The following is an 18,832-nucleotide window of genomic DNA, read 5'->3' as shown; positions in this document are numbered from 1 at the left end:
TGCTTGGAAAAAAATGATCATCAAGTGTCCTCTGCATGAACTTCCTAGAAACTATATGAAAATGACAGAGAGGGGCTCCATCGCCAGGCTGAGGTGAGCCATGCTTACAAAGCACAATTTATGAGGAGTGAAAAAATACGGGTAAGGTCATACCCCCATGTGGAACTGCATGACTTCACCAACATCAATAAACTGGCAGCGTAAAAACACTTGCAACCATTAAAAACACTAGCATACTACAAAGCCAATCTTCAGTTTAGGAAATAGACATTTTTTTTTTTAAAGTGCTTACACTAGCACACAGGTTTGTACACTAACAAAGCTTCTAGAGACTCCAGATAAAGTGACTAAAAATAGAGTCTAGAATTAACAGCAGTTCTTTAAATATATGACAAATCTAAAATAGGACTCTCAAACTAAGCCCCTTGGGACTCTGTGCCTTTAAAGCACGTTTTTCTCCCCCTCTTTTGCATTAGCTTAGTGTCCATTCATCATCAGTCGAAGGAAAGGAAATAGTGAAGGACAGCCACTAAGGCTGGCGAACAGCCAATTAACATCCCCATTTCTGCTGCCACTAACTGGATCCGTGCGGATTCTTTAACTGCACCAAATGAATGCCCCGCTGTATTTCACAATTATGATTTTCACAGACACAGAACTACTCATGTCTTTTGCTGTTAAAAATTCATGAAATGATTTAGCTGAACGCAACACTAATGACGATTTTCAGGACAATTTAACAATTTCAACAACAATAATATATTAGGTTAAAGAAATTAGCACACATTTTTAAAGCCACTCAATCACCTACAACAAAAACTGCAAAGCCATCACGGCTCTGTAGATTACAGAATAATGAAATGATACTTAAAGGGAGGAAAGTACTGCATTTGCCTCTTTTGTAACAAATGTTACATTGATGTACCATTGACATGACACAGGTAAACAGGCACAGCAGTGCTAGTAAACAAAGAATCAAGCTGGCAAGAACAAATGACCCTTTGTTTTGCTTATGCATGTCATGTTGAGCTCCGCCCAGTATTTCCATCATAACTTGAAGAACTTCTCTCACACTGTCTTAGTCATATGCAGTAGGTCTCACAACGCAATTCTAAAATCATTATTTATTTTTATTTATTTACTTTATAGGTTTTGGAATTAAGATATAGCTCCATAGTAACATAGATCAGTATTTCTCCACCTGATCCTCGGGGGTATCCAGACGGTCCACATCTTCGTTCCTGCGGGGTCCCCTGAGGACCAGGTCGAGAAACACTGACTCCACTGAAGTCATACTGAAGATATCTAATGTGTCTATAATATCATAATATCGCTATTTTAATTAACAGGAGGTACCAAACCACTGCCAAATAGTGATTTAATAATATAACTAAATTAGCATAACGCCATCATACTGTTACATTCTTTTCATTTATATGTTGCAAAATGACTAGCAACTGCATAGTATCAGAAAATGTTTTTCCTCCTCTCATTAAACATGTAAAACAATGCAGAAAAGACCATAATATTTCTCATTTCATCTAAACTAACAAGCGGCAATGAGAGAATGAAGCTCTAGATTTAAGCCAGTGTTACCAGGGAGACCAATCTCTTGCTTATGTATTACAAAGGGCCTTTATTGTTGAGTTCCAAAAGAAAATCCCAGTGTGGCCAGAAAAGTCCTTATCTGCTCTGGTGTTGGCATGCTACTCCAACCCAAGCATCCATATTAACCAATCCCTTCATTTAGGGAGGACCTTCTTGTATTCACACTCACTATAATATTTAGTAGGGAGAGGTAGTGGCCCGGTTGCGTCACTGTTGCACAGTTTGGATGCGTTCACCATCGTGTAGATTTCCTGTCACAGTCCAAAGACAGGCAGTTATATTAATGTTTCTCTCTAAATTTCCTGAATCATGTGCGTGTATGTACACTGCGAAAGGCCAGCATCCCACTCATACCTTACCCTGTGCCCTATGATCCTGACCAGGAAAAAAAATACTTGAAGATGGATGGATGTCACATTTTGATGATCCATCTTCCAACTGCTTATCCTGTTCAGGGTCACGGGGGTGGGGGGGGGGGGGGGGGTTGGCTTGTCCAAAGCAGAACCACAAGGACGAGAAACACCCCGGATGGGATGCCAATTCATCATAGGACACACAGATAATCAGACCCTGTAGGCAATTTAGAGATAACCAATGTCTTTTGGACTATTCCACAATTTTATTTAGATTCCCTGTCTTTGATAAATCATTTAATTTCTGGTAACATGTTATATCGTACTTAAAAATGTGTACCAGCCTACCCATTTCCCTATTTACACTAAAACAAAACTCAAAGCAAAACTAGAGTAACATACACTCAACTCGCCAAACAAAATCATGCACTCTTTACTATAGTAGCTGTTTTTCTTCTTATTCTTCAATTTCAGCAACCACAGTTTCCAAACTAGAAAATTATAGTTACTGAAATATCTCACTGTAACAGCAGAAAAACAAAATTAGTAAGCGCCTCTCAGTGATGGATCCCTAACCTGTCTAGGGAGAGGAACGGATCATCACCTCAAGATGACATAATAAAGTTTTATATGTCTAGGTGTTTGACTAGGGAGATTTTAAAAGATTCAAAACCAAATGTTGAGAAAAAAATATGTTTTTGTTTTATTTTGCCATAAGAATAAAATCTGGAGAACTACATTTTTCAGAAGGGGCATTAAAGACCTTCCTATAATTCATTTCACCCATTTTCTATACCCGCATTGTTCTGGGGGTCCGGTGCCTCTCCTGGAAGCTATAGGCACAATGAACCCATAATGTCATAAAATCATTGAAAAATGTCATTTTAAATATGCATAGCTACAAACTAAAAACATTTCTAACAAACTATCATTTAACTTTCTATATTTTGCAAAAAAAAAATTTATTTATCACAATTACTTTAAAACCGGCGATCAGATACTGAAAACTTCAAATCTCTTCAAGTCTGATGGATCACTACTGCACAAATTGAGCTCTCAAATTATTATTGGCTCACCCTTCCTGTTAACTCTCCACTGCCAACCAATTAAAACTATTTGAAGGTCTGGACCTGCTACCATTTTACGCCCAAGACTGTATTAGACCCCATCAAGGTCACAGCGTTTCACGAACTAAATAGGCAGTACCTTATTTTAAGACTTACATTTTAAAATAAGTTAAACCTAAGTATTAGAAACATCAAAAATGTTTTGTTTACATTTGACTCAGTAGGACAAATATGTAACCAAAGCTACTTCATTTTGTCCAAACCCAGCATACACTTCGCTGCCAGAAACTGGACTGAAAATCTCTGCACCAACCTAATAATAATGTAAAATGCCACTGTAAAGGGGATTAAGAGCATCTCATTCCTGAACACCATTGACATCAAACCACCATTTCTGTGTATCATACTTAGGAACCACATTTAGGGATTCTTCTCATCCACACAACACACAGGTGCAGGGTATGGCGGCTTACTTTAAAATATATATTCACCAAAAATCAATTTAGCGGATCATTCACATTAGACGGGGTGGCATGGTGGTGCAGTGGTTAGCACTGTTGCCTCACACCTCTGGGACCCGGGTTTGAATCTCCACCTGGGTCACATGTGTGTGGAGTTTGCATGTTCTCCCCATGTCATCGTGGGGTTTTCTCCGGGTACTCCAGTTTACCCCCACAGTCCAAAAACATGCTGAGGCTAATTGAAGTTGCTAAAATTGCCCGTAGGTGTGCATGCGTGAGTGAATGGTGTGTGAGTGTGCCCTGCGATGGGCTGGCCCCCCATCCTGGGTTGTTCCCTGCCTCGTGCCCATTGATTCCGGGATAGGCTCCGGACCCCCCGCGACCCAGTAGGAAAAGCGGTTTGGAAAATGGATGGATTCACATCAGAGCAAAACTACACTTCATTGGTAGTGTATGAGTAATGAACTATTGACCTAGTTCAGAATACGAAAAGAAACAAACATAACGCAAAAAACTTCAGCAATCTGAAGATTCCAAACGTTTGTAGTGGAACATCTGCTCGAAGGGCAAACACTGCTAGGGCAAAACCAAAAACTCTCCATTATAGTAATAAGGCGTGAAATATTTGGTATAAACACCAATGTGCTCTCAAACTTACTGAATGCTGAAACATCTGAATGTGCACTATGGGGTCCATGTTCCCATCAAGCACTTAAAAAGTTACGCACATTTGAATTAAGTGAATTCTCCCCTCACCAGCATGGACACGCCTACCGAAACTGACCCAAAAAAGAAGGCGTGGTCAAGCAAGAAGTATGATCAATTCATCAAGGGAGTTAGGCTCTCGATTTTGGCAACAAGTAAAACGTGGAACATTGACCATTTCATTTATATTGTGAACCTAATTGAAACCGCATAAACCCTTTTATTTGGAAAATGAAAACATGGCAGAAGCTGCTAAGCTACTGAAAATCCTTTGACTAAAACATGAAATGTTACAACAAAAATGGTGTTTTAATTTTGTGCAGAGCAATTCACATTATCTGAACTTATCAGGCATATTTAAATTATGTAATATATTAACTCTGCTTTAATGATCCCTCAAACATTTCTCCCAAAAAGGCACTACCCGTTGAAGTTTTAAAATCAAATAGAAAACTAGATAAAATATTTTTAAATCTTTAAAATTTACTGCTAGCAACCGACAAGACATTCAAATATGTTACAATGTATGCTCAACTCTTCAACTGTTTTTATTCACAAGAGTTTTACGGCACAGCCGATTCACTACAACTTAGATAAAATCACAATTTTAGACAACGGAGTCTGTCGAGAAAATTGACGTTACAGTAATGAGTTCGCGAGAATGACTCATATTGTGTTTAATGGTCATTTACTTGCAACACAGCAATATGTTGGCGTTTAGCCGCCCAAAGCGCTTATTTAGCGTAAGTGCACTTAAACCCCACACTTAAGCCGATGGGAGAATACGAGACAAGCAGCTGCACGTTTTCTTTTTGGTTAAAGAGCAAGGCAGAAGTTGACCCTGAAATACAGTAAAAATAATAAGAAAAAAAATGATACATTCAAAATGCCATGACATGAAAAATATAGTTTATTAATGTTTCAATGGAACCAACTAAAATTATTTATCCATTTAATTTAGAATCAAGTTCATCCAAATAAACACTTCACAATTAATTCAATGAATACCTCTAAAGACTGGAAAGAAAATCTACTAAATTTAAATCAGTGATGAAACTCACGTTCATTTAAGTTTTAAGGAACACGATTGTGCCATTACATGATTTCCTGTATAAAAATGAGGAAACTCCTTTTGGCGCCACGTACCAAGAAGAAAGCAAAATAACTGGCAGTTGAGAAGACAGAGATGATTGTAGACTTTCATACAACTGGTAATGGCTACAAGATCACCAAAAAAAATGTATACCCCACAGTGTCCTTTCTGAATAGTTTTACTGTTTATTTTTATAATACAGACACTCCCTGGGTTATGATGGTCCGTGTCATGATTTTCGACTTGACGATGGGTGAATTTTTTTTCCCCACTTTCAGTACGTCAATTAATAAATTACATGAGATATTCAACACCTCACTTTAAAATACGCTTTATGATTTTGCACAACTGTAGGCTAATTCAAGGGTTCCAAGCATGTTTATGCTAGGCTAAGGTAGGCTATGATGTTAGATAAGATGTACTGTGTTAAAATGCATTTTCGACTTAAAATATTTTTGCTTTATGATGGGGTTATGTTCCGATAAACCTATCTAAGCCGGGGAGAGGCTGTATTTTAGTGAATTTCCAAGGGTGCCAATAACTCAGCCTACCTTAACTAATATAAGCATCAGGTAGATATTAATCAAGTGAAAAAGAATATTTGCAGACTTGGCTCAATAAAATCAAACCAACACCAGTTTCGAAAAGAACACCAGCAGCAATCGTATACATTTTACAGGCCATTTATTTTAAGGCAAATGTTACAGTTGATTAAGGTGGAGAAAAAAAGGACAGTTTTATCAGATGGAAATGGCCTTGAAGAGATAAGAAGCTGATGTTCACCCTGAATTTTTACCAGGCTGTTAATTGTTAAGCTTTTCTTACCCAAGGAAAGCCAACATCAGTAAACTGTAAGGAATCTTTCACCTAATCATTTGGCAGCACTTCACTAAACATTCTTTGTAGTAACAGGTTTGTAATCAGTCACTCCGAGTGTATGCAACTGGAAATTAACTATGACATTCTTGGCAATTCAGAAAAGATGTTTGACTTTAAGAGCCTCTTGCTGACCATCTCACTGTATTTGCCTAGGGAAGTATTTCCAATACAGTTGAGTATTCTAATACAGTATGTACTTGTCACAGTGTATGCTGTGTAGCGTTGTAATGGATATGTCGTAGACCGTAAAGATTTTCAGTGTTAACCATCTAGGGAGGCAGTTAATCTCGCTTTTAAAAAACTATCTATGAAACTAAAATGTCCTGAACTTTGAATGAAAATGATTGTTTTGGTTGTACATGAAAAGCCCTTTTACTGCAATATAAAGCTGCATTGTTCTCAAAAAGTGTCAACAGAGCATAAACAGAAACAGTGTAAGTGATGGGTCTCAATAACCAATGCTGCACATTAAAATTCATGCCAAGAGATGTGTGACATAAGAGGGAGACATATTAGTACATTTGTTCAACTCCATTAGAAAATTACTCAAAGTAAATGACTGAACATAACACCTATATAAAAGTTTGCATAGAAATAGGATTTAACAACTTGCAAGATACTAAGGTTTCACAAAATCATTTGTATAGCATATTTAGGAATATTTATGTCAATATATTCAAGTACTCAAAACATATACTGTATCAGTAGTGTTTAGTTCCTACTTTAAAAATATTATGTAATATTTAAAGACAAATGCAGAGAGATAGCATAAGAGATTCATTTCCTATATAGTACAAGTTATGAGATTAAGACTAAATGAAATTATACTACTGTCAGATACTCTGTTATACCACCTTCCCTTTCTCACCTGGCCCCAATGATGTCTTTCTTTGCCAATTCAATCCCTGCAATAACCTTGACACGAAGAACTCTGGAGTCATCCTGCATAAGGGGAAAAGATGATAATTAAGTAAAATTCTTAATAATACTGTTCAATACTAATGAGACCTTGGTATATTAAAAAGTACTAATCTGAAATGAAGGATAAGTGATTCAGACAAATGGATGGGAAGGAAAATGTCCCTTATGAGCCAGTAGACTGTCATCCAGGTATGTCAGAAAGTAAGAGCATATCTGGTATTATGTTGCAATTGCACATTGAAAAAACAGTGACATATTGTTTAAGAAATCTGTTACACACAATACATCATAAAATTCTGACACTAAACTAGCATCAAACCTACCCTATAATTGAAAATATGTAAAACAAGAACAAACAATAAAAATGTGTTTTGCAGAAGTACTTTTGCACTATCCAGCAGGTTTCATTTAGTCTCCTGAAATGTTCTACCAGACAATCCTGCCAAACTGCAAATGAACAAGATACACATGGTCCACTTTAACATTCATTGATGCACAGGTTAAGTGACACGATGTATGACATCTCTGCAACAGGACTCCGGAACATACCCTGACATTTATTTTAATTTATAGCTAGGAGCCCATGTATGATTATAGGTTATTGACTAAAATATTTAGCGTGTGAAGAAATATCAGCAGAACTACTGAATTGTCAACATTAAACTAATATTTTTAAAATGCTTTAAGATGTATTATTGATAATGCAAACCACAGGCTCACTGGGAAAACAGATACAATTCAGTTGTACAATACAATTGAAATAATATTCAAGCAACTAAGGCTAGATGCAAGTTAACAAAAAGAGTCTTTATAGCCAACTGCCCCATATTTCAAGCTGCAAGGAAGGACAATGGCATTTCCCCCTCAAAATAATTCTGCCACATGGTACTGCCTCTAGAAGGTTGCGTAACGCAGAGATATTATCAGTCTTCACTGAGGGTAAAGTACAACAGCAGTAAATAAACAGATATGATGGACTGTCAGGCACACCCATAGCAGGACAGTTGTTTGAAGCTTAGTCTGCTAAGCTACCTTTCACGAACACCAGAGACCAGAAGATGTAGAATTACAGCACACCACATGCATCCCTCCTACCAAACATTTGTTCTTGGTACTAGTGACCCTTTTCAGTCTGATTCAGCAGCTCTGAGTTCTTTGATGACTGGTTTTAAATCTGACTAACCTGCTAATTAGGCAGTTACACAATGCTGTCATGACAAGAGTTAAAAAAAAAATAAATGAAATGAATGCATCCAACCAAAACTATAAGTTCAAATCATTGCAAACACTTTGGTTTTGGAATAATACTCATACAAATCTACATATTATATATACCCATACAAACAACTGCTGAAGACACAGCAGAGTCCACCGAAATCTGATGAACCGTTTTCATGTATTTATGAAACAGCACAAATATAACCTTTTTATGGAGGAAGTAATTGTATAGTTTGGAAGTAATTTTAACTCAAATACCATCATCCTCACAAGTAATTTATAAACAAGTATAGGCACATACTACTTAATCAATGATAATTGCAAGAAAAACAAAGAATTATTGCGTAGAATTTATTTTACATTGTTACATGTTGTCTATAATGTGCTTGGCCAGATTTCAATTGAATACTACTGAAATACTGTACAAAACAGAATAATGAAACAAACTATAAAACTACTACTTTAAACATCGATTGAAAACTGCTAAATAAATGTAATGTGAATTAATTTACTATGAGCAACTATGCCAACTTAGTGCCAATGTTTCTGCACCTTTTCACAAAGAACTTATTCAAAAGTTCATGAGCTGTGATAGTAGCACCCAAAGTACAGCATGTCATTCATTTGCCCGATGTGGAATTTGATAAAACTTGCAGACTTCAGGTTTGAAAATGTTACTGCCCTCCAGTGAATTCACCTGAAATAGAAGTTCTTGCCTTAGCAGAGTTCTCCAACCAATCTCTACAAGAACATGTTCACAGTTGAGTAACAGGACGGAATCCACAGCTAAATATAAAGAACACAAAGGCTTACTTCTAGTTTGCCATAAGCCATGTATATCATCTTCAAAATACCTGGGGAAATATTCTACAGGCAAAGGAATCAGAATTACCTTGGGTGGCTCTACTGGGTTTGGAAAAAAAAAAACTGCTACATCATCCCACATTTTTCTACATTTGGGTACTTTATCACTATTCAGCTTTAGTTCCTGTAAGCAATCAGACCGTACAAGAGCTGAATTGCATACAAGATTGTGTGTTTTAACAGCTAGCTATCATTAGCCATGAGTAGATTTACAACTAGCCAGTTCTGTAAATAAAAATATGCACGAGAAGCCTGTTCTCCGGGTTAACAACTGAAAGACATTTAAAAAAAAAAAAAAAAAAAAAAAAAAAAAAAAAAAAATGTATACAGTTACAGACAAACACAATATTAATGGTCAGTGACATTCCATGACAAAATGCAAGATTGAAAACAGGGCTAATCCCGTTAATTGATCAGTATCAGCTACCACAGCACCATGTATTTAACATTTTTCACGTCCATCTAATTTACTTATTTACTCCGTCACACACTGCAGCAACCCCTGAGGCTCATGGTTTGAAACTAAACTATCGAGATGTCAACCATGTGGAAATTATTTGAAGTGGAAACTCAATGCACAACAACAGATACCTGCAATGTTTATTGCCTTTATGCTTCAATTCATTATAATAAATATTTTCCTTTAATATCATTACGTAATTGTGGGAATACTTCAAATTATTACTCAAAAAAAGGGTGGTTTCATACTGTAAAGTTTCGCTGGAGAAAACGCACCGGCAGTTGATGATGTGCCAGTGGGCATGAACACTGCACCCATAGCTTCCGGGATAGTTCCCTCCCCCTCCCCCCCCCAATTTCTTTGCAAGAAATGCAAACTATTTATTTTCACATTTTTTAGGGAACTTGCTTTTTACATTAAAACTAAAACTTGACCTTTTCATTGCAAGCGATTGGCATTTTGATTTTGGTTGTTCGAAATTGAATAATATTTAAATCAATATTCAATAACCATAAATGGTTCATCTGTGTTTTCATCAATTATTTTTAAATCAAGTGTTTCATTAAAAAAAATATTCCAACTTTAATAGTTGAACATATCGACAGTACAAGTGAAAGCAACTAAAAGTCTGGAGGTTTAATTTCTTTATTTCTGGCTGGGTACAAATACTGAGGAGTTAAATATGCGAATGAAATATTTAGGTGAATTTATGGGTAAGCACAAGTATAAATCTCATTCGAATTGTTTTTCCATTTATTATATATTGTTTATTACTATATTATTTTCATCCTATAATGAAAACGTTAAGCAATTACATTGCTCTGTGTTATTGTTGTTACAACACATCTGTTTTGATCACAAGTAAGTGAATGTGTTTTAAAGGCAAAACGTTGATCGATTTATTTTAGCCCTGGATTTGTGGCTGCAGGAATTGTCTGAGTAGTTGTTTTTTTAAACATTCATCTATTGATGCCCGTGATGCTGACAAACTGCTGTGTCCCAAGTTTGCTGCTAGTGCCAGTTAATGTAGCCTCTGTCATAGTAGCTGTTTTGCCAAACTAAAAATAATAAGAATTGTTTCCACATCAAATCTTGAAACATTTTCTTCTTCCTTTCTGGAGTATATGTACATAAAAAAGCCTTTTGCTTAATTTTGGCGTAGACAAAATTCATTTCGGGCTACCAATATCTGAAGAATGCCGACCGGAAGGGCTACCAGGGATTTAGAAATTGTGTGAGCCCAGAATATGTAACAGCTAAATGTCTGAATATCAGTGTCTGTCTGATATTTGAAATTCTTCTGAAACCTTTACACAAGATTCCTAGTAGAAATGGGCGACATGGCCACAATGTCATATCATGATATTTTTGGTTACAATCTCCGTCCACAATATTAATCACAATGTTTGTGCTTTCAAAATTGAATTGAATGTATGTAGTAATATTTACTACACTAAGCCTTTAAAATAACAAACGTCCAGCTACCACTTCCCTGAAATCCCAACATTTCGCGAAGCAGTAGTCAAAGAGCTGTTCAATACTGCCAATTTGATACGGGATCTAAAAAATAAACACTTAACAGACAACACACATTGAAGTATAATCATGAAAAGTTTTTTTTTTTTTTTTTAAAGCAAGTTAAACTGCTACACCAATTATAAGTGGAATTTAGATTTCTGTTGGTCTGTATGTTCTTTTACTATAATGCTACATTAAGCAGGATTGTCATTATTTGTTGTGACTTATTTTATTTTGTCACAAATGAATGAATGAATGAATGAATGAATGAATGACCATTAAAGAACAGCTTGGATGCAGGCAATTTTTTCTAAGTGCGTTGCATATTCAATTGTTAAACATGTACACGGAATTGATTCTAATCACTTTTAGTATACTTGAAGTGTGCACTGTGCAACTGTATTATCTTGAAAAGTACAAGTATCAGAACAGGACTCTGTATTGGCAGATCGGGACACCCCAATTTGAGACTTTATTTTAACCAGGTTGGCAGGTGCCTAGGAGTTCTCTCTTTTACTTTAGTCAGTTTTTTCTCAGCATATTTTCTCCACCTGCCACATGTGCAGTATTTTACATACCTCAGTAATTTAGTTTATTGTTATAATGATACAACTACAATGCTTTTTGTAAGCATATAATTGCTGGTTAAGTGGTTGTAATATGCAGACAATTTCAGGCACAGCTCAGCCTCTGTGTTTATGACACCTGTGTCTGCTGACTTAAAGCAAAAGATCAGTACACAATAAAGCCAACAGAGTCAATCAAAAAATGCTGTGATCCGTTCCCAATTCCCACTGACAAAGCCAATTTTCAGAATATTCTTAATTTTAATCGTAATGTTAATGGGGGCACATCTAACACAGTGATCATACAGTATATTTTACATACTAGGTAGTACATCTTACATGCTATTATATATTTTACATTATATAAGTCCACCCACCCCCACCCATTTTCCAAACCGCTTATCCTACTGGGTCGCGGGGGGTCCGGAGCCTATCCCGGTAGCAATGGGCATGAGGCAGGGAACAACCCAGGATGGGGGGGGGCCAGCCCATCGCAGGGCACACTCACACACCATTCACTCACACATGCACACCTATGGACAATTTATTAGGTCCAATTAGCCTCAGCATGTTTTTGGACTGTGGGGGGAACCCTAGTACACGGAGGAAACGCCACGACAACATGTGGAGTACATGCAAACTCCGCACGCATGTGACCCAGGCGGAGACTTGAACCCGGGTCCCAGAGGTGTGAGGCAACAGTGCTAACCACTGCACCACCATGCCGCCCCACAACATAAATATAAAGAGTTAAAAAAATGAACCACTGCATGTCATTGTAGCCTTTGATTAAGTATGCAGCACTGCTCATCAGCCACTCATTTAAACATATAAAACGAAAAAGATGTACATGTTGGTGTCTTCACACTGTCAGATTTTTGTCAGCTTTTTGTATGTAAATCAGCAAGATTAAATGATTAGCATGTAAAAAAAGGTCATTATGTGTACTGACAAAGTATGTACTATACATTTACAAACAAGCTCATTTTGTACAGATTCTCCCTAAGTAATTAATAACTGAGAATTTAGACGTGTGACTAATGCTGACTGAGTTGAATGCTGAACAAAAAAACTGGATATATGAGCATCCAAAGGGAAATTACTGAAATGCAACTTGGCTGCTTTGATGATGACATAATCAGGAAAATTTGTAGGCTGTCATTACCTAATACTTCAGCCCATTTTGTATCTGAGCAATTAAAATAAGACCGTCATACTGTACAACAACTATTCCAATATCAGTGCTTATAGACATTTGTCTATCTGAATGTACTTAAAAACTGGATTCTTTCATAAAAGAGTACTGATTACAAAATATTTAATAAAAAAAATCTTGTGAACAGCTCATACACACACTATCAGAACATGTGAAAAATATATTAACATCTATACTATAGCAGAGGTGAAAGTCCATATAGATTAATTGCTCTTACAACACACCTCAATATACTCTTGCCATTATAAATATGTTGTTTTTATACAAGCATATGCCCAAGATCATATGACTAGTATGCAATTTATGTTATTCCAGGTTTACTGTGTTTATTTCTGTAACGTATTTCTATTTTAATATTAATCACATTGCTTGTAATTGTATCATTTGCAGATTTATTGTCCATTTAAACTGTAATAAAATTAATTTCTCATGACATTTTTAAAGTACTACAAACGGTGAAACTTGTGGACAAGCGTGTCTTTAACGAGTGAAAGACTGCAGGTTTGAATCTCCGACCAGCAAGGCACCACTGAGGTACCCTGAGCACGGTGCCGCCCCCAAGCCCTGCTCCCCGGGCACTGAATTAGCTGCCCCCTGCTATGTCACATTGTCACATATGGGTTAAATGCAGAGGACACATTTCGTTGTTGTGCACTCTGATTTACCGTCAATAATACTTTGTATTATACCATTCTTATAATACAAGAATTGACCATTCTTGTCATAATCAGACAGTTACCTTTCTAAACGACAACATCCAGAATGTTTAAATGATTTTTAATTTCAATTTATTGATTGACTCAGTCTGGCTATGCTAAATGATTTTTTGCCCTTAAATCGTGGTAACATCCCCCCCCCCAACCCCACAAAATGTAAAGCCTGTCCACTATGTTAAGTAAAAACAAACAAACAAAAAAAAAGATGAACCACAGCACTGATAACTCCCAGCAACAGTCCTCTAAACACTTTGTGTTACATGACATCACCAAAATTAGAATTAGATAAGCTTTATAATGGATGAACGGAGACTATGAGTTCAATGACAGAAGTTCTTATAGAATGTGAAACACAAAAGATATTAAATACATTTAGGGTTTTAGACCACACCTTACAATGAAACGTCTTCCCTGTATTTTTAGGCTATAATTGTATTTATCAAGTACAATAATCAGCATAGCTGCTAACTTCTCAATACAATGTTCACACCAATCAGGCAGTAAGCCAGTCCCGGTAATGTGTCTCTTCGATTTGTGTTAGAATTTTTAGTAGGCGTTTGTGGTTATTTATTAATCAGTTTTAACTTCTCTCTTTCTCGATAAACTACAATAACATGTTCTTTGGGGAAGAATACGTCACTGCTAGAAATCCTACATGTAAAGACAGGATTTCTGCCTTATTTGCCCTCCGATAAGTAATCGATCTCCACCCCGTTACAGAAACCTGCCCACACTGCCTTTTCACACCAAAAAAGAATCCCATAACAACTTAATCATACACTACACCCTGATATACACTATATTAATGAATCGCGCGCTATAAAGAAAGGGTGTTTAAAATATTAACGATACACCATACGGAAACGGCACATACACTGTAAACTAGGCGTTAAGTATTACTGTGAAATGTCGACATGGTCCGACATATAAACGATTGGAGAGAGCAAAGGGAACAAGGGGTTGGTTCGGCAATCTCTGAATAACAGGGTTAAATACATAACACCATTCAGGTATCCAGCAAATTGTGTCATTTCGATATTAATCACTGTTTGGTTACACACAAACCTGTTCTATTAGCTAGGCCCAGGGGACAATTACAGTTGACATGTTAAACCGCGAGACAAGATTATCTAATAAGTTCAGCATGAAACCGTTTTACTACAAAAGGGGCAGTTTTTGTTCAGCTAAGCTTTAACTTGACATTATTAGCCACCCAACTATAAACATACGCTTATTTATGTACGTTAGTACACAGACGTGAAGAGGGATAGGTCGTTATATTACAGCCGCGGCACCGGGAAAACCAGCATTACAGCAAGTTATCTGGTTTTTCAAAGGAACAAGCAAAAGACTGAATAGTGGACGCTGGTGCTGGTAGCTACCTTAGCTTAGCTAGCCGTGGCCTCCTAGTCTGACAGCTTTCTAAAAGCATGCCAGGTGACTACCTATCTAACTTTTAATTTAGACGCCTTTCACTGGCGAGGAATTCGTATAACACAAGCTGGGGGCGGGGGGGGGGAGAACGCGACTGGAAATCACTTACTTCATCTTCAGAAAGTCCGTAGATAGGCTCGACATTCGTAGCCATATAGCTCTGGAAAGAAAATGTGCAGAGGAAAACACCAGAACAATAGCTAATGTACGCCGTCCTCCTCCTGAATGAACGTGTACGCCTCACACCCAATAAAACCCCCCTTCTCAAACGGGCAGACGATACCGTTAATTACTTTAATCCTTTGCGGTGGAGCGTCGCTACACAATATTCAGAACCTAAAAGATTACATACAGCTACCACGTATTTTCCTTCCCCACTCAGCCTTCCACACGACGGCTTATCCCGGAGTACTACATTTCATATCTTTGCCACAAGCAAATACTCCCAGATTTGATTGAAGGCTAATTAAACCAACCAGAAGGCTCCCCGAAATTCCAAGACAAACGCGCCAGCCAATGATATCGTCCGAAGGCGTATAGCGCCGTGAGCGCATCTTTCCTGACTGGAGTACAGTGTACCACGGTGTACGGGGGTGGCTGTTTCATGGTGCTGCAGCGTCCTCTTGAGAAACAGTTAAAGTAATGCTGTAAAGAAACGACAATGTACAGATGGAACATAGATCATACTCTAAATACAAAGAATAATGTGATTGGCGCACCAATTGCGGTGTAGCTTACAGGATGCCGATGCTGCAGTGATTGTAATCAATAACATCAACATGCACGACAATATAATAATGCCGTCAAAGTGCATGTTATGTTATCTTTGGCGAAAGACTGGAGTTTCTATGGTCAAAATATATCTAACGCATGGACCTTCTATTTATTAATTATGTTCTTATCCATAATTAGCCTGAAAACATGTTAGAGAGGATTTGTACTACGCCTTATTTATTGCATTTTGGTATGCATGAAATCACATCATGTTTTCCGATCTAGCATAATCCAGTTTCCTGTCCTCTTTATCCTACACCCTCTGGATTACGTGAAGAAGGGCCATTTGTGTGTACTCCAATTACCTTTCGGTTGCAGTCATTGAGCTGTTGCTATTAGACATCGTGTTATTTCTATCCCTCCGAGGATCGTAACCTTAGCGTGCTGGACGGGCGTGAATGTTTCCGTAATCCACAGAGCTATGTCAGGAGCTTGATCTCCTAGTAGCACCTCCCTTAGAGAGTAAGTCTATAGGGAGAAGCCAAGCAAACTGTGATCCAACAAAGCCCCCCATGAAAGCTGCTAAAAGACAGTAGAATTATCAGCCTGGAATAGGGTTACAGGGACCCACCCCTGGGCAAAGGGTCGTGCTTACAAGTAAGCATTTGGTGGCCGGACTACCTGTGTCTTTTAGCTAGACTCAGTTCAAAATCAGCAAGTGGAACCATCCTGCGGACTCATCATCCTTAAAGTGAATGGTGCGGGTCAGGTGCGGTGTCATTTTTAGGGCAGGAACTGCTCTGGCAGGACTCTGGGTTTGGGTACATGGAACATTACTTCTTACAAGTAACGTTCCAAAGAAATAGCATGAAGCTAAGCAAAAAAACAGAGGTACAGTTATGTATGTCAAAAACTGAAGCCGAATTAAGCATGGGGGTACACGTTTCCCCCATCCTCCCTGGTTCCTGTCCTCCTGGGTAGTTTCTACTCATTGAAAAATCTGAGAAGTAACCTTTTTTTGGAGTTGGAATAGCTATCAAAGCTAGAAACCCGATTTAAACCTTGTTTACTCATTTGTCATTTTTTTGGAACTATGTAACATTTTGGTTAATGGACAACCGTTCGTATATTAATACGGGAGAAGCAATCAGTCATTATCATTTGTTAGTCTGCAAAGGGAGCTAATAAGTTTTTACTTCTTTGTTAGGAATCCCTTATTCACTCCTAACCCACATTAACCCACATTTTAACAGAAACAATTGCCACTTACTTCTTCTGGGTTTCCTCTTCTGGTTTTCAGGTCACAGCCTCAACAGTAAAGATCAAAAGACCTTCTGCAACACAAAACCACAAATGTATTTGAAACTGATACTGAAATTATCATTTTTAAACCACTCTACCCAGTGCATTCACATTGTGGGCAATTCTACTTTCTTTTCTTGGAGTAACATCAGAGCTCCTTTACACCAAATACATTTTTCACTATTTTCACTATTACGATGATCCCCGGAAATAGGAATATTTTTTAAAAATCGGATTCCAAACTTCCTAAATCATGTAAGTTTGGTTTATCTCAGGCCCGATCATAAATAATTCCAAAAACACACAAAACATTAAAAGCCTGTTGTCTTATCTAACTTCTGTGAAAGATATTATTCTGATATATCGTTCCTACCATGGACAGAACCTTGTATGTTGAGTTTGAATTCCCTTCCAGTGTGTGCATTTTCTCCTGGTATCAAACAACAGGCTGTGAGTTGAAGTAGTCCCTCTTAATTGTCCATAGCGTGTGTCCTGTGATGGACTGACATTGTATCCATGACGTACTTCCCAGGGTAGACTTCAGGCTTACTGTGTCACTGCATACAATTTTTGTGAACTAATGGATTACAAAGAGATGGATGGATGATTTATGTTAAACCTGCAGCTTTCTTCGGTGTTAATTTAAGCTGCATGCACCACTACAAGCTGCTGGGCAGACAGAAGTCAGGAATGTCCTGACAATGCACCCTGTAATGCACTGTGCTTGGTAGAATTATGAGCAATACATGAAAGATGATTCGTTTCAGATCAAGGAAGTTCTGTGAATGTAGGACTTGTTAATCAGGTAGGAAGCTTCCCTGGACCATCTTCTGGGCCAAAAGACCACAATAATCTCCAGTGATTAGGTTTAAATTGTTATATTTAGCAAACGTCAACAAACTGAAGGCTGTAGTTGTTTGTGTTATCGGTACACTTCGCCAGCAGGTGGCAGCACTACCTGTAACCATGGGACAGTGCCATATGTAGTGTATCAATATGTGTGTGTATACAGGGAAATACCAGGAGACAATTTATTTGTTTGCTGTAGTAGATTCATTCAGCACTGTAGTAAATTCATTCAACACTTTTGGCACTTAGTGAAAAAAAAACATTGTGTTCTTTCTATAGACATCTCCTGCTTCCTAACCTTAATTGTTGCTTTACCTTTGGCTTCTTGTCATGATCTTGTCCTTTCATTTCCAGATCCTCCACTGCCATGGTCATTGGCTATTTGCCATCCTGCTTAAGGCCTGACTATGTTGACATAGCCCTTCTGCTGTCCTCTGTTGTACCTGCCTCCTGTTGGATACCATTTACAGCCTGCTCCAGCATGTCCCAGTCCTCTGCACCTGCACCTTCTGGGATACACTTACCAGCCACCTGCAGCAATCTTATGGCTCATTAGTCTGCTTTCATTTCTAACAGTGGCTCTTTTGCTTCTTCCATTGCATATTTGTACCTGTATTCAAATGCCTGAATAATAATAATAAAAAAAAACACTGGCATATTAGAATTTGCTAAAAGTATCAACAAGACAGGAGACATTTTTAGTAGTATTATGGTCCGATACAGGGAGGACCCAAGGCAGGCCAAGTGCATTACGGCACCAGCCCCAAAAGACATTTCCAAGGCCCCATGAAACAGCTCCAAGCAGTTACTGCAGTGAGAGAAAACCACGTAGAAAAACAGCAGGAATACAAGACCATTTTTGCAATGTTTTGCTCATTGTTATGGAAT

At 37.7% G+C, this 18,832-nt stretch overlaps 1 protein-coding gene across 3 annotated transcripts in view; it reads right to left on the bottom strand.

Annotated features, from left to right (window-relative positions):
* nedd4l (NEDD4 like E3 ubiquitin protein ligase) overlaps positions 1 to 15,514 on the bottom strand; it is a 56,214-nt gene extending 40,700 nt beyond the window's left edge. For 2 of the 3 annotated variants that reach the window (XM_049018814.1, XM_049018815.1), the window contains exons 1-2: positions 15,189 to 15,514; positions 7,035 to 7,108 (exon numbers count right to left, since the gene is read on the bottom strand). In XM_049018814.1, the coding sequence (XP_048874771.1) occupies positions 7,035 to 7,108; positions 15,189 to 15,233 (119 nt within the window). In that variant the 5' untranslated portion in view covers positions 15,234 to 15,514. The remainder of the gene's footprint in view (positions 1 to 7,034; positions 7,109 to 15,188) is intronic. The other variant, XM_049018812.1, reaches the window with a different exon arrangement.
* Positions 15,515 to 18,832: the final 3,318 nt, after the last annotated feature.

This window comes from Brienomyrus brachyistius, chromosome 7 (assembly GCF_023856365.1).
Source record: "Brienomyrus brachyistius isolate T26 chromosome 7, BBRACH_0.4, whole genome shotgun sequence".
Taxonomy (NCBI): Eukaryota; Metazoa; Chordata; class Actinopteri; order Osteoglossiformes; family Mormyridae; genus Brienomyrus; species Brienomyrus brachyistius.
Note: the sequence above shows the minus strand (reverse complement) of the source record. Positions and strands in the feature narration are given on the sequence as shown.